General features: G+C 46.4%; 1 protein-coding gene across 8 annotated transcripts in view; it reads left to right on the forward strand.

Moving 5' to 3' along the window:
• SLC25A48 (solute carrier family 25 member 48) overlaps positions 1 to 18,726 on the forward strand; it is a 38,944-nt gene extending 20,218 nt beyond the window's left edge. The window contains exons 5-8 of one of the 8 annotated variants that reach the window (XM_032837607.1): positions 7,430 to 7,687; positions 10,046 to 10,179; positions 17,598 to 17,727; positions 18,495 to 18,726. In XM_032837607.1, coding sequence (XP_032693498.1) covers positions 7,430 to 7,687; positions 10,046 to 10,179; positions 17,598 to 17,720 — 515 coding nt within the window. In that variant the 3' untranslated portion in view covers positions 17,721 to 17,727; positions 18,495 to 18,726. Of the gene's footprint in view, positions 1 to 7,429; positions 7,688 to 10,045; positions 10,180 to 16,609; positions 16,822 to 17,597; positions 17,728 to 18,494 lie in introns of those variants that run through there. The other 7 variants (XM_032837606.1, XM_032837608.1, XM_032837609.1 and 4 more) reach the window with 7 other exon arrangements.
• The last annotated feature ends 739 nt before the right edge of the window (positions 18,727 to 19,465 follow it).

The following is a 19,465-nucleotide window of genomic DNA, read 5'->3' on the forward strand; positions in this document are numbered from 1 at the left end:
GGAAACTGCGGGCCACTGTGGTGGGTTCCCTTGCACTGGATCGTATGGTAAACAGCCACCCAGCAGCAAAGTGAATCCCAGCTGCTTCTAATCCCAGATTTTCCCAGGAATGCCTTTTAATCCGTTAAATGGTGTCCAACCCGCAGAACAGCAGCTGTACCTTCAGTGTCTGTGGATGAAGAAGCCACATACGATCAGTTACTATTGGATAATTAGTATAGTTAAGTGAATTTTTGTTGCGTTCCCCCCAATAGCATGTCCACGTAGGAGAAAAACGGTTACACATGTATGTGAGATACTTTAGGAGTCCTGTGAATCTATAATGCTTAGCAGTTTGTGGGTTCCTGAGATAAGTGCTTGCTCCCAACTTTGATTTGGGAGTTCCCTGGCCTAGAAATATTTGAGCACAATAACCTGTGTAACCTGTATGTGGTAACCCTGTACGTCACTGACTGGGGAGCAGCGGGACCTCATCTGTGGATGGCTTAGTTATTAAGGATTTTCTGTAGAAAGTGACCTGTTGAGAAATAATGTTGTGTTTTCATCCCATGCCTGACAATGCGTACATAGGAGAAGTCTCATGGGCCTTTCCCTTCCAGAAAGTGGCCGGACCTTTGTGTTTCTGTGACCCCTTACTGCAGTGGATCAGTGACCAGCCATTGTGTTTCAGGTGCCTTTCCTGTTTCCACAGTTAGGGCCCATTGAAGACATTGAACAATATCTGAGAAAGGAAAGAGATGAAAGTTTTTCATGTTTGTGCCTAGGAAGGGCCCATCAGTATGCACGGGTAAACCCCTGGCTTCTGAGAGGCAAATCTGTGGGGACCCAGCCTGCATCTAGGCTGGTTCAGGCCCTCCGAAGTGGGAGAACTCCTAAGAGGGGGCTGCATGGGTACCTGTTAGGACAGGCCAAACCTGAAAACTCCTACCTCCTGCAGAGGCACCTGCCAGGAGGGCCCAGTCAGAGGCCAGTAAGCAAGACGCCTTACACTGGTGGGCAGAGCAGTGAAGTTAAACAGCCACACCGTATAGTCTAAGGAATGATGGTCCCCAGCTTCTGTGTCTCCTGCTTCCCAGCTGCATAGACCAAGTAGGCCAGCTGGTCGAGGTGAGGGAGCTTGGAGGAGAGTTTTTGTTTTAAAGATTTTATTTATTTATTTATTTGACAGAGATCACAAGTAGGCAGAGAGGCAGGCAGAGAGAAAGAGGGGGAAGCAGGCTCCCTGCTGAGCAGAGAGCTGGATGTGGGGCTCTATCCCAGGACCCTGGGATCATGACCTGAGCCGAAGGCAGAGGCTTAACCCACTGAGCCACTCAGGCACCCCAGAGGGCTTTTATTTATTTATTTTTTTAAGAACTGTATAGGCTGTCCTCTGCTCCTTGATGAGGATTAGGAGCTAGGTAGGGGCCGATTTCATTGACTTTGAGCATCATGTCTTTTTTTTTTTTTTTTTAAGATTTATTTATTCATGAGAGAGAGAGAGAGAGGCAGAAACGGAGGGAGAAGCAGGCTCCTGGCTGAACAGGGAGCCGGATGTGGGGCTTGATCCCAGGACCTCAGGATCATGACCTGGGTCAAAGGCAGATGCTTAACGATCTGAGCCACCCAGGTGCCCCACTTCCTGCCTGTCTTGATATAAGGAGCTTGAATTGGTCCTAAGTGAATTTGGGAAAACAAAGAAAACCACAAGCATCCTGAGTGTTTCAGAGTTTTAATCCATATATCATCAAAAAAGGTAACAGGGTCTTCATTTAGAGTACAGGAAAAAAATGCTGTCAATAGCAAAGCCTCCTGATAAAAAATGATCAAAGTTTGATTTGTAATTTAATCCCCATTTTGGAACAAAAAATTCTAATTAGAGAAACTAAATACATTTTGTCCCAGAAGAAAATATGCCCTATGTGAATCCCTTTACACGCACGTGTACACCCCCAAGCTAAGCCCTGAAGGGTCAAAAGCAACTGGCTGAGAACAGGTGGTTCAGTGTGAGCAAAGTACTCACTCACCAAGCACCTCACCCTCTTCCTTGGGTTCCTTGCACAAACAAATGCAGATTTATGGATTTCCGTGGCGCCTATTTCCAAAAGCTGCTTGCAGGCAACCTCCCAAGTCCATTTTTAAAGGTCACCAAAGTTTGTTTTAAACAGCTAGAGTTACCAAGAACTCTGATTCAGCTCTTTTCTAAGTGGAACTGTCAAGCCCTGCCTTTGGTCTCCCAAACCCCGCCTCCCCCAGTCACTTTTTCTAAGCCGTACTTCCCCCGGGGGGCCACGCCTCTCAAGCCACACCTCCCCAGGTCCTGTCTCAAGCTCTCCTTCCCGGGCCACGCCTCTCGGACAACGCCCCCTCCCAAGGGGGCCTCCTCTGATGGGCCCAGCCTCTAAGCATCTCTTGGTTGGTGCAACTGATTAAGAGTTGCTTCTGTTTTCTGCTTTGTGGTCCCATATGAACAGTCCATGCCACTATTGCTACTGCAGATGGGCCAGTAACAACCATCCACTAGCTGGAAGATTTGTTTCTCATTGAGTGACACATCATTGATGTCACAGAGTTCCTGTACCTTCAAAAACAATCAGGAGAGGGTAGGTAGGCTTGGAATCTTCACTGTGTCTTAGTGGGCTGTGATCAAACAGGTTGCTTCAAGTATAAGATGTCATTTTCTCAGGAGGGTGTGGTAACCCAGGTGCATGCAGTTGTCAGAACTCATCAAATGTATACCTACAAGCTACACCTTTTATTGAATGTAAATTATATCCAAATTGTAAAAGGAAACTAATCAAAACTAGGACAGGAGGCCAGAGAAGACCAGGGGCTCCTGAGAGTCATCAGTCTTCATGGGAGGAGAGGTGAGAATGGGGAGGAAGTTTAGCAAGAATGCATCATCTCAATGTGATAACAAGGAAACATCAAACAAACGGCAAATGAGGAAGGTTTTATTCATAAGAAGGGAGGCAGCACACTAATAAAAAATGCTGGTGTCGTTAAAAGGAAGAAAAGCTGTAGAAATGATCCAGATTAAAGGAACTAGGGGCACCTGGCTGGCTCAGTCGGCAGAGTGTGACCCTTGATCTTGGGGTCATGAGTTCCAGCCCCAGGTTGGGTGTGGTGCTTACTAAAAACAAAAATAAATAAAGGAACCTGAAGAATCATGACGACTAAGTGCAGTAACTGGCTGGACTAGATCCTGCACTAGTGAAGGGAGGAATGCCAAACAGGTCAGTACAAGATCAAGTGGTAACTTGAGTATAGCTAGTACATTAGGTAAAGGTATTGTCAGCATATATTATGAGACTGATAACTACTCTGGCATTTAAGGCAGTATCCTTATTGTTAGGCAACAATTACTGAAGGATTTAGGGGTAAAGAACCATTCAGTATCTAACCCTGAAATGGTTCAGAAAATAATGTAATGTACATATGTGTGAAAAAGATATGCATGTGTATACAGAGAATTTCCTTATTGCTTACCTTGGGGAAAAGGATTAAAAAAAAACACACACGCAAGTTTGGGTCTTGTTGACAAAGCCAGTTCAAAGTTTATCAGATGTTTTTCCAACATTGGCACTCCCACACAAGGAAGATTTTTATGAGGATCTTTCTTATCAGTAAAACTCCTGAAAGCCAAGTCATACCCATACCTCATTCATGAAACCCTTGATTCCAGGTCAGGTCACTGATCTTGGAGATGAACACAGCCCAGGCAAAGTTTATGCACTGGGACGGGGACATCTGTTCAGTGAGAAGGGAGAGGGGAGAGAGAGAGAGAGTGCACTCAAACCATAAAACAAATGAGGTAAAATGTTAACATTAGGTGAATCCAGGGAAAGGATGTATAAGGGTGTTCTCTGTATTAAGTTTTCTTTTTTGCCCTTTTTTACAAGCTGGAAATTATTTCCAAATAAGTTTGTGTGTGTGTGTGTGTGTGTGTGTGTGTGTGCTTTAACGCTGGGGATGAGGGAGCTAGAAGGAGTTCCAGTGGCTTTGTGTTCAGAAGGAGCTGGCTGCCAGTTAGACTCATGTTAGTATTCCAGAGGATGGCAATCCCCATGACAATTATATTGCTTTAATAGCCATAAATGGAGAATTCTTAAGCAGTAAATACTAGATTGCTTATATAACAAACATGGGAGACTATCAGAGAAGTTCCTTATTGCTTATCCTAGGAAGAAAAGGGGAAAAAAGTACAGGTGTTTTGTTGATAAGGCATGTTGGAGGTTGGGCAAGTATTTTTTTCACATTTGTACCTCTACATAAGCAGAATATTATCAGGACACTCTCCTTCAATCAGTAACTTCTGAGAGCCACATCCTTCCAGTAGTTGATTCATGAAAACCTTGACTCTTGGGTCAGGTCAGTGCTACTTGGACATGAGCATGACCCAGGTAAAGTTGAGATGTTGGGACAATTACATCTATTCTGTTTCATCCCAGAATTTCCCAGGGTGACACTGGCAGCATCATAGTGGATTTGAGAAAGGAAGGGGTGGGCAATGATATCTCAGTGGACTTTCAAAGACCACAGTGTCTGATCTTGCTATGAGCTCAGAGGCCCTTTGCCCCCAGGGGTGGCCACCACACTTGCTCCCTTCCTGGGGGATCTGCTGTGGCAGTGAACAGGACTCAACCTCCTGCCCATGCTGTAGTTGGCTGAATGCACAAGTCTGTAATTAGTCTCTTCCCCTTGCACAAAAAGGAAATACAGGATTCATTTGTCCAAGCACACTTCCCAGGCAAATAGGAATCTCCCCCTCTACCTTACCTCCTTCTGGGATGAGCAGAAAGACAGGTTGTACTTGACTCTCAGATCTTCAGTTTGGACTATAGAATCATGAACCTGAATCTTTGCTCCTAACCTTTCATTGGATAAGGATGGGACTGTTTGGGAAACTTGGAAATTCAGCTGTTCAGTAATGAAAGTTATTGCCTCTTTGTCAGCATGTGCAAAACCAAAGTGAGATGCCACATACAGGGAACTAAACCCAGGTCGTAACATAGGTGTGTGTCACAGGGAAGCTTCATTCTGTTTCTTTCCTGGCCGTACCATGTTGGTTCCTCAAGAACGGAGTGTTGAAAATAAGAGTGCACTGCATCAGCCCTGGGACTGGGGGGCCTCTCTGGTCAGGAGTCAAAGCTGAGATAAAGCGTCCACAGCTGGGGAGATGAGCATCAGAGAAGGAGACGGGAGCCTGGTGGAAGGATTAAAAGGAAGAGACAGAGTCACTGCTTGCTAGCCAAGGCTGGAGGGACAGCATGTCCAGCCCTCCAGCCCATGTATCCTCCCAATTCATGCCAATCATCTCAGTCTCAGTAATGATCTGTGGGTAAATTATTCTCCCCCTACAGTGTTCCTAGTACCATGCTCAGCACTTTATAATATTGCCTTATGCATACTGACCTGTTCTCTTCTTTTTCCTTTAGAAATGTTTGCTGCTTTATTAAGAAATGATTGACATATAACATTGTGTAAGTTTAAGGTATACAACTTGATTATTTAAGATGCATGTGTATTGTGAAGTGGTTACCAAGGTAAGGTTAGTTAACACATTAGTCATATCCTATAGTTACCCTGTGTGTGTGTGTGTGTGTGTGTGTGTGTGTGTGTAGAGAACTTTTAAGATCTACTTTCTTAGCAACTTTGTATGCAATAAGTAGTTGGCCCATTATCTTTTTTTCTTTTTAAGATTTTATTTACCTATTTGACGGAGAGAGAGATCACAAGTAGGCAGAGAGGCAGGCAGAGAGAGAGGGGAGAGCAGGCTCCCCGTGGAGCAGAGAGCCCAATGTGGGGCTTGATCTCAGGACCCTGAGATCATGACCTGAGATGGAGGCAGAGGCTTAACCCACAGAGCCACCCAGGTGCTCCTGGGCTATTGTCTTTTTAAAGTTAAGGAACCAAAGGCTGAAAAATGTGGCCTACCAAGGTTGAGAAGTTATTAAGTAGTGGGTTTTGGATTTGGAACCAGAACAGTCTGGGTCCAAATCTCATATGCTTTTTTTTTCCCTTACTTTTTTTTTTTTTTTTTGGTTAACATGTAATGTATTATTTGCCCCAGGGGCACAGGTCTGTAAATCATCAGTCTTACACATTCCACAACACTCACCATAGCACATACCCTCCCCAATGTCCATCACTCCACCACCCCATCCCTACCCCACCACCACCCCCGCAACCCTCAGTCTGTTCCGTGAGATTAAGAGTCTCTTATGGTTTGTCTCCCTCCCGACCCTACCTTGTTTCATTTTTTCCCTCCCTACCCCCCAAAACCCCCCTGCCCTGCCTCTCATTTCCTCTTATCAGAGAGATCATATGATAATTGTCTTTCTCTGATTGACTTATTTCATTTAGCATAAGACCCTCTAGTTCCATCCATGTTGTTGCAAATGTTTCATTTCTTTTGATGGCTGTGTAGTATTCCATTGTATATGGAATATACATATACCACATCGTCTTTATCCTTTCATCTATTGATGGACATCTAGGTTCTTTCTGTAGTTTGGCTATTGTGGACATTGCTGCTATAAACATTCGGTGCACGTGCCCCTTTGGATCACTACGTTTGTATCTTTAGTGTAAATACCCAGTAGTGCGATTGCTGGGTCATAGGGTAGTTCTATTTTCAACTTTTTGAGGAACCTCCATGTTGTTTTCCAGAGTGGCTGCACCAGCTTGCATTCCCACCAACACTGTAGGAGGGTTCCCCTTTCTCCGCATCCTCACCAACATCTGTCATTTCCTGACTTGTTAATTTTAGCCATTCTGACTGGTATGAGGTGGTATCCCATTGTGGTTTTGATTTGTATTTCCCTGATGCCTAGTGCTGTGGGGCACTTTTTCATGTGTCTGTTGGTCATTTGGATGTTTTCTTTGCAAAAGTATCTATTCGTGTCTTCTGTCCATTTTTTTATTGGATTATTTGTCCTTTGGGTGTTGAGTTTGATACGTTCTTTATGGATTTTGGATACTAGCCCTTATACAACTGACAGAACGGGAGAAGATATTCATATGTTTTTTTAACCACACCGTGCACAACTACACACATGCACATACACATACAGAGTACATTGAGTTTGCAACCTGTGCTTCGGGGAAGAGTTTGGTACAGCTTGTTCATCTTTGATCTTGGACATTCCACAGTCACTGCTGCCTACAAAGACATAGCGGTGGTTGACCAAAAGCCCTTCAGGCACCTGGTGCTTTCTCACCCAGCAGGCATAGTCTCCTGTCTGGCTGTACAGCTGGCTGCACATCTTGGCCTTCCTGCTGGGGCTTGAGAATCTCGGTATGAACTGCTAGGGTCAGAAGTTTTGGTAAAAACCAACAGGGCATGGGAGTGAAAATTGTCGATGGGCCAGGCTAGCTCCAGCGCTGGAGATGGGCCAGTCTCTTGCCCCCTGGGTCACTTTTCATCTTCTCCTCCCTGTCTTTGCAGCCAACCTTGGTTTGAAACCCAGGGCAGTGGCTCTTGGGGTACAGCCCATTTACCAGGGACCTGTGCATTGCATCACAACCATCGTGCGGACTGAGGGCCTGGCAGGGATGTACCGGGGCGTTGGTGCCATGCTGCTGAGGGATGTCCCAGGCTACTGCCTCTACTTCATCCCCTATGTGTTCCTGAATGAGTGGATCACACCTGAGGCCTGCACAGGCCCCAGCCCCTGTGCCGTGTGGCTGGCCGGTGGCATGGCAGGTAAGGACAGCCGTACTGACCCCTGTCCCTGGGCTGACCCTTGTCCTGGGATGACTGGGAGGCCTATCATGCCCTTCTCAGCCCAGGAAAGGGCACAATTCATCTAGCCACTCATCCAACAATTCTTTATTCAGCGCCTACTATGTGCCAGACCGAGCCAGTCAGAGAAAAGCCTGGGAATGGGGAATGGTCTCCCTCTTTTTTGCCTCTCCTTTCCTCTGGATCTGTGGGAATGGCAAGTTCCCATTCAGGATTGTGGAACTTCCAGTCAGAAGATGTACTCTGACCCTTTCTTCTATGTTAGGTATTACTGAGCTTTGAAGAGGAAATCTGTTATTGGGGTTCACCGTTTTTGAATGTTGACACAGCAAACCCTTTCTAAAGTGAGAATTTCATTAACTCTTTAAGGGAAGAATCGGTCTTCCCATTTTTGAGATGAGAAAACTGAGGTTCAGAGAGATTAAGTGACCAACCCAAGGGCACACAGCTAATTAAGACAGCATAGCAGGGACTCTGCAGTCAGCAAGATCCCAGTTCAAATCCTCTCCTACTCATTTGGTGACCATGGGCTGGTTACTCACCCTCCCTATTCAGAAACCACACAGTATCTCCACTTCATTTTGGGTAAAAATCAGTGTTCTTACAGTGGTTTTCAGTCCCTTTGTGATCCAGCTGCCTGTTACCCTTCTGCAGTCTTTTTCTGCTCCTCTCCCCTTGCTTGCTCTGCTCTAGCCAGACTGGTCTCCTTGCTTCACCCTGACCATGCCTGGCTTCTCCCCACCTCAGGGCCTTTGCACTTGCTATACTTGCTGCCTGGATTTAGCAATAGGTAGGTTGTCAGGGACTGTGACAAGACCCATTTTGGTGAAGAGAGGGGAGGAAACACCCAACTGAAGTGGGACTAGGAGAGAATGGGATGAAAGAAATTGGACAGTCTGAGGACACACAACATGTCTGAGGGGTTTAGCTGTGCTGTGATGGGAGAGTGGTATGCAGCTATCTCCAGAGAAAGGTAGGGAAATCAAGAGAGGGATGCTTTTTAAAAAGACTGATAACACAGCAGGTGTGATATTGATGGGAAAGATCTTCTGGAAAGAAGAAAATTGATATTCCTCCTCCATTTCCCCCGCCCCCATATCATCATCATTAGCTATGCTCAAAACTCAGCAAACACATAACAAAGCCCATTTCTTACCTGCCAAACACCAGTATCTGCCCTCTGCCCTCATGTGTGTGAGGTCCAGCCTCTGCCAGATCCTAGTAAGTGCTTACTAAGCACTCTCTGGCTGAGAGGACAAGGCCCCAACCATTCTCCATTCTGGTGAGAGCAGGTTTGAGTGGTCTGGTAGGTAGACTACATTTTGTATTGCCCTTGCCCATGGGCTGAGGAACAGGAGAGTATGCCAGGGAGTACATGGACAGACTCTAGGGGAAGCAGCCCCATTATCTGGCAGGAGGCAAGAGGGAAGAGAGGTGTAGAGGATTCCCAGAGGATCATGGGCAGGAGGCCATGGTGGCTGGAGGCTGGGATGGGCAGTGGGTCCAGGACAGGCTAAGGCATCGTTTGCGAGTCTCTGGACAGCAATTACTAAACTTTGCAAACCAGCTGCCCTGGACTTTGGCATCAGTTTTTTTTCTCTTCCTGTCTAAGGATGTGCCAATTTTCATGTTTATACAGTAACCTGGCATTGTTTTCCTAGAGTCCTTTAAAGTTACAGAAGTGCACAAACTAGGGCACCCGAGCTTCTCCAGTAAGGATGACTCAGTGTTACATCGTCCCAAAGCTTCAGTTTCAGATATCCAGAAAAGTGACCAGATTTGTAAGGACCTTCCTGCTCTTTCCAGTCCTTACTTGGCCCTTCACTGGCAAGCAGCCTATCTGCAAGTGTTTGTTTAGCTTCTCTGTATTCAGAGTCCCTTCTGTTTCTAGGGAGCTGCAAGCCTTGCGCCACAGCCTTTGCTCTGGGCTGTGGCCCTTGGTGCCCTGGAAAGGCACTGCCAAGGATTGGTGGGACCTATTCTTCTCTCTTCAGTAAAAGCTGCCAATAAAGTCATCTGGACAAAGCGCTGGCTGTGGGCCTGGCACTGTGCTCAATTCTTTGTGTGCATCTGTTTATTCGTCCTAACAGGAACCCCATGAAGGTCGGTACTGTAGGCCCAGAGGAGGAGACTTCTCTAAAGTTCCACAGTGAATGGTGAGGGAAGTTCAGGGATGGCCTTCACAGGTCCTGACTGAGCTCTTTCCACATCCCCCAGCAGCCTGTTAAGCCTGTAAATGATGGAAAGGGGCAGGGAGCCATGTCCCTAGCAGATCCCAACCAGTCAGTCCCTCACACCTGTTTGTCTCTCTCTTTACAGGAGCAATTTCTTGGGGGACGGCAACTCCTATGGATGTCGTGAAAAGTCGACTCCAAGCTGACGGGGTTTATTTAAACAAATACAAAGGTGTCCTGGATTGTATCTCCCAGAGTTACCAGAAGGAAGGTCTTAAAGTAAGCCCCACAGTGGTGACACGGGGTCATGTCAGTCCCGGGAAGGTGGGCCAGACATTTTGGGGGATATGAGATTATAGAGGGGAATCAGGAAACTGAAGTTCTGGCAGTTACCACATCAAGCCCTACTTAGATCCTTGTCTCATCTAGTCCATGCCCCAGGTTGGTGGAAGAGACAAGCTCAGAGAGGGCTGGTAACCTATCTGAGGTCACACAGCTGGTGCATGGAAGAACCAGGACCTAGAGCCACATCTCCCTGTCACCAAAGCTTGCTTTCTCATCAGGAAAGGCTTAAAGGTGCTTCCTCACTCAGTACTTGGTGCCTCATCCTCCAAGTAGGGGGTCCCAGAGCCACGTTGGTCATCACATCTCACATAGTCTAGTCCCCTGGTCTGTCTTCTTCTCTCTTACCCCACTCGAGTCCACATCCTGTCACCTTTGGTCTCAGTTATGGGGCAGCCTGCAACTTGGCCTTGCTCCCTTTCTCTTTCCTCCTCCCTGCACCAAAAGGCTTGTCTAAATCAAGCCCCTTCTGGTGTCTGAACTGTCCTAAGATGACAACCGGAATTCCAAGTTTGGCATCTAAGGCTATAAACAAAATCCTCTCTGTCTATATTGCCACCTGTGATAACTCCTAGTATCCTCCAGAGAAACCGTCATGCATATTCTACCTCTGGGGGCCCTCCCCAGGTTTCTTGGCTTCCCCCTTCAAGTCAGCAGACTCAAGTTAAAGCCAGCCTGGCTACTCATGAGCTGGGGGAGGTCCAGGCAAGTTGTTTCACCTCTGGGCCTCCATTTCTCCAAGGATAATCATCCCTACCATGAACAACAGGGATATTTGCTAGTAGGATTAAATTAGGCATCTAAAAAGTACTTAGCTTTATGCATTACATACAGAGTATATTTACAAAGAGTTAAGCATTGTTCTTGGCTTTACTATTAGTGTTAGTAGTTTCACTAGTGTTGGTGTTACTACTGGACGCTGGACCTTTCTTCACATGGCTGCCTCATCCCCAGCCCTCCAGTCTTGGCTCACTATCCACTCCAGTACATCCAGACTCTCTCTCTCTCTCTCTATTTTTCTCACTCTCTAACACAGACACACACACACACACACGCACACACACACACACACGCTGGCCAAGTCCTTTTTCTCCAGATGCTCCCAGGCTGCAGCTGAGATGGGCTAGAGCCAGTCCATGGGCTGCTGAAGCTCCCACTGCCAGTACTGAGGTCTCTCTGCCTAGTCCCTGATACACAGGTGGGCAGGACTCTTGCATCCATCGGGATGTGCTCCTGGATCCCAGAACTCCCACAGAGGCACCTGTGTGAGTGGATGGATGCCCAATTTATGTTGTTGGGGTGGGGACAAGATAAGGACATTTTATACTGTCCTGTTGCTGATGTCACTCTCATCATTAATTCACCTTTACTGAGCTCTTTGTTTCTTTATACAGATTCAGGTTACTCTCTAGTGCTGTTTCATTTCACCCTCCACAGCCCCTTCGAGCATTTCTTGCAGGGTAGACCGAGTGGTGATGAACTTCCCCGGCTTTTGTTTATCTGGGAATAAACCTGGGAATAAGACCTTCAGTCTCAAAGCATAGTTTTCCTGGATACAGGATTCTTGACTGACATTTTTTTCTTTTAGCTCTTTGGCTATGTTGGCCTGTTGACTTCTGGTCTCTAAAGTGTCTGATAAGTAATCTGCTATTAAACCTATTGAGGATTATTTATAATGTGCTCCTTCTATCTTGCTGCTTTCAAAAGTTTGATTATAATGTGTCTTGATGTGGGTTTCTTTGAGTTTATTTTACTTGGAGTCATTAAGTGTCTTTGATGTTTATAGTCCTGTCTTTCCCCAAACTGTGGAAGTTTTTGGCTATTACTACTCCAGACATTCTCTGCCCTCTCTTCTCCTTTTGGGACTCCCATAATGCATACATTTGTTTTCTTAACAGTTTTCCACAGATCCCCTAGGCTCTTTTCACTGTTCTTCAATTTTGTTTCTTTTTCTCAACTGCAGTAATTTCCATTGTCTTATTCTTAAGTTTGCTCATTCTTTTTTCTGCCTGCTCAAATATACCTTTGAATCCTTTTAGTGAATTTTTCATTCCAGGTACTGTGCTTTTCAGCTAAAGAATTTTTGTCTGGTTTCTTTCTAGATTTTTTTATTTCATATTGATGTTTTCATTTTGTTCGTGTATCATTTTCTGGACTTTCTTCATCTCTTCCTTTAGTTTTTGAAGCATCTTTAAGATAGTTCCAAAGTCTTTGTCAGCTTGATCTGCTGTCAGGTCTTTTTCAGGGACAGTTTCTCTTGATTTATTTTTTCTTTGAATGGACCATACATTCTTGTTACATTTTATGCCTTGTTATTTTTTATTGAAGATTAGACTTTTATTTAATTATGAATTTAATTTAATTATGTGTTAACTCTGGAAATCAGATTTCTCCCCTCTTTCCCCAGTGTCTGGTAGGTTTTATTATTGTTTTTGTTTATTGTTTCACTTTTCAGATTGTCATAGGCTGTCTTTTTGCCAAAGATTAGCCCAAAGTGTAAACTTAAGGTCTTCTGAGTTCTTTTCTGAGCCTTTCTCTGGGAATGCACGGTTACTTTGCAATTTTCCCATACATGAAGTTGCTTTTGAATGTCCTAGTATTTAACATCTAGCTTCCAAAAAGAAAAGAGAAAAAGGAAGGAGAAAAATGACAAGGGAAAGGGGCATTGGCCAGAGGAGGAAGGACTTGCATCAGTTGGGGTAGAAGAAACAACCATGGCTACTTTCCTCTTTGCACTTCTGTGATCAGAAACAGCAATCAATGATCAAAACACATATCTCCAATATTTGCAAGACAGGGTCCTTATTGTCCACTCTGGCTTCCATAGTCTGTTGTGCAGATTGCTCCTAGAGCATGTGTGCACCTGCTGCCACAGGTCTGGGGGTGGAGGATGGGTAGCTCCTACCTTGCTATGAGCTTAAATGGACTGAAATTAACCAGATTTACTGTCCAAACCTTCTCCTGGAAGTTGTAAACCTCTAACAAACCCCAGAATTCCAAAATAGTTACATCAGGTGGATTCTGTCAATGCATCTCTTATCTAGGTAAGGAAGGAGACTGCTAGCATTTTCGATTCTGCCACCTTCCTAGAATCCTCACCTCACTTGTTTTTTGTATTATTGTAGTAGAGGCACAATTTGTGAAGGGTACAGAGGGACATGTGAGAGACAGTCAAACAGGATGCTCTTTTATTTTATATATTCTTGTCTGCTCTTAATTAAAATATTAATATGTCAAGTTACTCAAATTAATGTGTCAAAATATTAATGTGTCCTAATCCTATAAAGTCTACAGAGTCTTAATATATTGCTTATATTATTTCATCCAAAAATTACTGTGCTCTGTTAAGAACAAGGTCCTGGAGGTGCCTGGGTGGCTCAGTGGGTTAAAGCCTCTGCCTTCAGCTCAGGTCATGATCCCAGAGTCCTGGGATCAAGTCCCGCATCGGGCTCTCTGCTCGGCGGGGAGCCTGCTTCCTCCTCTCTCTCTGCCTGCCTCTCTGTCTACTTGTGATCTCTATCTGTCAAATAAATGAATAAAAAAAAAAAAAGAACAAGGTCCTGGTAGGCAACTGAGGTCAGATGATTGATTTCTTAATCTCTGTAGCATTGGTCCATAGTTTATATTCAGAGACAGGTTTTAGATAGAAGTAGCAGTATTCAGCTTGGATTAACCACTCACTGACTGCAAGTCATTTTTAATTTTTTTATTAGTTGGTTTTAATATAGATAATGTATGAACATAGGAAGTTTCAAAAGGTAAAAGAGGATATAAGGCCAATTGGCCCTCCTTGGTCTTCAGTCTTCTCTCAAAGGCAATCACTGTTGTGAGTTTCTTCTAATGTATTCCAAAAACATTCACATACTGTGCAAGCTTATATGTGGATAGTTATATTTATATATGTTTATATATGTGTTTGCATGTAAACACAAAGAGTAACGTGACGACAACATCCCACATAGCCCTGTACAGCTGGCTAGTCTCCAAATCCTTCCCAGCAGCAGGAGGAATGGCTTTTCTGGGGGCCCAGTAGATGGCTCCTGTCACAGCTGGCTCTGTGGTGCATCCATTCCCAAACTATTTGTACCATGGCACACTGAGGCAGGGTAAGCCAACCTGTCCCCACCTCCCTATGGAAGGAAAACTCAGTGAGGATAAAGGTTGAAGAAGGAGTAGAATAATGGTGATTGTACCCAGTCACTGCCAAGTTTGGCAGTTCTTTGTAACTCACTTCATGATTACCAGGAAAGCAGCCTTTTTGATAAAGGGAATTAGAAGTCTAGGACTTTGGGGGCATTCCCAAATCAAAAAAGAAGTCTGTTCTCTGCCTGCCGTGACATTCGTCATGGGTTACTTGGGCCATTGCACACCCTGGGAGAGTTACCATCAAGATCAGGAGGCCAGAAGACGGAGTTGGTATCCTTCAGCTGCACGGAGGTGGCTGTTGGGAGGGGGCTTGTGACAGCGGCTTGAGACTGAACTTGAGAATAAGGAGAGGTGGAGAGGAACATCTGTAGAAGCCATTTCCTGAGGTAGCAGAGCTGGCTGCCATTTGGTTCTGCCATCTGGGGGCCAGGGCTGTCCCTCCATTCTCAGAATCCCCCACTACCACTAACCTCAGCAAGACTCTTTGAGCTCAGCGACTATTCCCTTTTCACAACAAGGAATTTGTTCATTCCATCCATCCATTCGTCCATCCACTGATTCATTTATAAGATTTATAAAGGGCCCTCTGGGCCAAGAAAAGCACTAGATGCTGGGGGTTCTGAAGTATAAATGTTGGGGACTCAGATGTGTAAATGCTGGGGGTTCCAAGGTAAACCACACAGAGCTCTGCTGTCACTGCCCTGACTGAGATTAACAGGGATTCAGACAGATGATGTGTAGTTAGGGACAGTGTGAGAAGTGCTGTGATGGCAGAGATTCTGAGTGCACAGAAGACAGCAGGCCACAGTCCAGCTTGGAGTGGCCCTGGGAAGACTGCTAGAGGATATAGCCAGGCCTGGGGAACATTCCAGCAGACGGAACAGAAGACACCCAGTTGGTGGAAGAGAGCTGGCTTCTTGGAGGAATAACAGGTTGTTAACTTGCCCAGAATTTCAGGTGTAAGAGGCTTCCCAGAGAAAGTGCAGGGCCCAAGCATAAGGGTCTTGGCTTAAGGATGTAGACTTCCCTGGGAAGTGGGGAGCCATCGAGGCTCCACGAGGAAAGACCAGCTCTGGTGGTTTTGTGTTCCAAATCTCAGGGTAGGGGTGCCTGGGTGGCTCAGTGGGTCAAGCCTCTGCCTTCGGCTTGGGTCATGATCTCGGGATCCTGGGATCAAGCCCCACATCAGGCTCTCTGCTCAGCGGTGAGCCTGCTTCCCCCTCTCTCTGCCTGCCTCTCTGCCTGCTTGTGATCTCTCTCTCTCTCTCTGTCTGTCAAATAAATAAGTAAAATCTTTAAAAAAAAAAAAAGCTCAGGTTAAAAGCCAGCATGTCTGCACCTTGCCATCTCTGGGCCTCAGAGCAGAGAAGGCCAGGGCTGCTGGAAGGAGGTCGTGTCTATATGTCTGGAGTGTTCTGTGGTTCCTGTAGGGCCCAGCGCTGTGGGAGAGGAGGGCCACACGCCAATCTGGGCCCTGCCTGGCTCAGCCTCACAGAGCAGAGCCAAGCGCAGGCCCACAAGGGAGTGTTTATGAGCACCTAGCATGGAATTTTCCTTTTGGAGCTTGGGCCAGTTCCTTGTTGTTATATAGTCACTCTGGGTGAGCCTGGGAATTCCAGAAAGGTTAGACATTAGATGCTACAAGTGTCCTGCTTGCCCCTTGACTGAATCAGTCCTGGGTTTAGCTGAGCCACTTGCTCCCTTTTGGGGATCCTTGTCCATCAACTCCCTTCCCTGTGAGGTTCAAGACTCCCCCCAAACCCACAAAGGCCCTTCTCTCCCCATCACAACCAGGCTATGTCTTGCAGGCTGATACAGAGTACTAGGGGGCAGAAGCCTCGCCTGAAGGAAGACATCCTGCTGTCCTGGCCGGTGACGGTGGCCTGTACCTACCCTCACACCACAGTGCCTCACAACCAAGAAAACTAGGGAAATGTACAAGGGCTGGATTTCTACTTCTTAAAAATTTCCATACCAGCTCTATTTATTACACCTAGTAAATATACAGGAGTCAGCTAACAGGTGTACAGCATATTCCTGACATTTGCTGGGTCATTTATGCTTGGGTAGTGTTTCCCTTAGATGTGTTGTCTCTTCCCAGGGAAGACATTCAAGGACAGGCTCTCCCCACCTCCCCCCACCCCAAAGCCCTGATCTATTCTTATCACATTCTAGACTGTATTGTAATAATTCCCACATAGGGCTTATCTCTCCCTGGTAGGTTTTAAACCAGGCAAGGGCTGGAACCATATTACACTGATCAACTTCTACCCAGCACTGGGCAGGAAGATTCAGAGAGGGAGTGAGACATCTTATCATCTGCCCTCGCAACAGAAGGGATGGAAGACAGATACAGGGTTCTTGTATGAATGGCTAGTTAAGCAGCTCATCGATAGAGGCCAGTACTCTCAGCACTCATACTGATGATTGAAGATTGACGGCCCTTCTGTGTAAAGATGGCTACTGAGAACGAGGGTGAGGGGACCGTCAGCTTTCCAGGAGCGCTGGCTGCGTGGCAGGCATGTACAAGAGCTTTGAAAGCAGCATCTCGTTTATTCCTTCAGCAGCCATATTTGCTCAGTAGTATCGTTACCCCTATTTTGCCATTGGGAAGTTGAGTTCCAGAGACTTCGCCATTTGCCCAAGTAACACAGCTGTTAAATGCCAAAGCTGTGTCTCCGGTTCGTATCTACAGTCTTAAAAGTGTGGCCTGAGTTCTTCCTCACTCTGCCCCTTGGAGGACACCCTGTCAAAATGGTCGGTCCTGACTGGGTGCTCTGTCTACAATTGCAAAGTGAGGGCAGTCCAGAGCTCCGATATCCAGGTTCCAGAGAATTTGGTGCTTGCATGCATGTGTGTCTGTGTGTGTGTGTGTCTGTGTGTGTGTACATGTGCAGGTGAGTATATACATGAGAAAGAGCAGCAATTAAGCAAGTGTATGTGGGTGCCCGTGGTGAACAGTTTGCCCATAGTATTTAGTGTATGTGTACAAGGCTGGGCTGGAAAAGCCCAGTCACAGGTGATGTGGGTCAAGGCAGAGGCATGACTGGGGCATCTGGGGTGGTTTTGGCTCACCAGGGTCCTTTGGGCTCTGTGGAGCCCAGCCTGGGACAAGTGGCCAACATCCCCAGTCCTTCCTCCACACCTCAGTGGTGGCCCTACAGGGGGTCTGGATCAGTTCTCTGTGATAACACTGCCTCCTGCCACAGGTGTTTTTCAGAGGCATCACAGTGAACACCGTGCGTGGCTTCCCCATGAGCGCCACCATGTTCCTTGGGTATGAGCTTTCACTGAAGGCGATCCGTGGGGACCACACCGTGCCCAGCCCCTGAGCGCCAGGTCAGTGTGCTTCCTTCCCAGCCAGCTGCACCTCCCCAGGGCTTGACACTCTCTGCTTTGCCATGAACACTTGACTTTCTGAAACCTCCCTGTCATTCATTTCTTTTCTAATCTCTGTCATTTCTGGGGCTACAATGGCCACCCTTCTTGTCATCAGAAGACCCTTCTGAAATGCCCACCTGTGGCTGGTAGTGAGCGGGTGCCCAGTAACTGAGATCGGCACAAAATTTACCTGTTGATAGTGGGCTCACCGATCTGTTTTCCCATCCAGCAGTGTCAGCAGCCCTTGGAGAGAAGTGTACTTCACTTTACTATACAAATTCAATGGGTGAGGCCCAGAAGTGAGGACTTAAACCACACTGTCCACCCTCTGTTACAGACATCATCTCCCCACCTCCCTTCTGGACTCAGAGCATGAGTCTGAGAGCCACCAGTGGCTCCCAAAGCCCTGGAGGACAGCCTTTGCCCTGGGTCCCTGCCTCCTACTCCCTTTCTTTCTTCATCTCTCATTGCAAAAGATCACTGCAGCCCAAGGGATCTAAGAAACGAAATCTGAGCAAGTGACTCCCTTCGTCAAATGCCCTCAGTGGCTCCCCATTGCTCTTTAGGTAAAGTTTTAGTCATCAACCCCGTCACCACCAGCATCCTGAAAATCACATTCTTACTCTTGCCTCTGGGTCTTTGCACAAACTCTCCCAACCTCACACCATCTTGTCACGCCCCACCCCATCCCCCTTGTCCTTCACCAACTCTTCTTTGTCATCCAGGCTTTAGTCTACAAGTCTTTTCCTCCAGGAAGCCTGCCCTTATGCCTCAGCCAAGATGAGTTGTGCCTGCTGTAGGCTCTCCCCTGCAGCCCCTGCTCAGCCCCTACCACATCCCCTTGCATCATAACTGCCTGATGACTTTCCTCACTCCCCAGCCAGCGTGAAAGTCCTGGGAGAGCTGTGACTGTTTCTTCACTTCTCTATTGCTCGTGCCTCGCATGGAACCTGATACTGAGACAGCCACTCAGAAACATCATTGAGAAGATGGACAATCAACTTCCAGTATCCCCTCAGCTCCTTCTCTTCTCTTCCTCCCTGTTTCTCCTTCTCTGGCTCCACAGTGGTAACTGCAGACCTGAGAAGACAAAGGGGAATGAGTCAGTGAATTTTCTAGTCAACAAGAAACCATTTTGCTTCGGCCTTGGTGACCGCAAATTCTGACAAGAAGGATGGCCTTCGTCAGAAAGGTCTAGCAAACCTCCCTGCTGTTGCCTCTGGGGCAGCAAAGGCCTGCTGGCATGTGTGAATGGGACCAGACCCTAGACCCAGGGGAAGGGCATGATGGATGAGGCCAACAAGACTGAGCCCAGGACAAGCCCTGGAACGGCGGCTTCATATCAAATGCTTTAGCTTTTCACTAAAGCACCCCCATTCACGGCTCTCTTGGCTCTTCTCCCTCTCTTACAAAAGGAAAAGAGGAGTCACACATTTTGCATACTTAAACATCTTGAGTGAAGCACTACTGTCCTTGGGTTTTGTCTGGGGCAAGGCAGAGGAATAGTCTGGTTCTCAAAGCTGTGCTCAGATACTGGCCACTCTCCCTGTGACCAGAAGAGAGTGGCTTTCCAAAAAATCCTGTAATAAAATCAGTGCCTCTTTACTGTCGGGAAAAAAAAAAAAAAACAACAACAACAACAGAAAATATAAACAGAACAAAATAAAACGCCTATTTTATGCAATATTTTATTACT

The sequence above is a fragment of the Lontra canadensis genome, unplaced genomic scaffold (assembly GCF_010015895.1).
Source record: "Lontra canadensis isolate GAN:19392208 unplaced genomic scaffold, GSC_riverotter_1.0 scaffold99, whole genome shotgun sequence".
NCBI classification, from domain to species: domain Eukaryota; kingdom Metazoa; phylum Chordata; class Mammalia; order Carnivora; family Mustelidae; genus Lontra; species Lontra canadensis.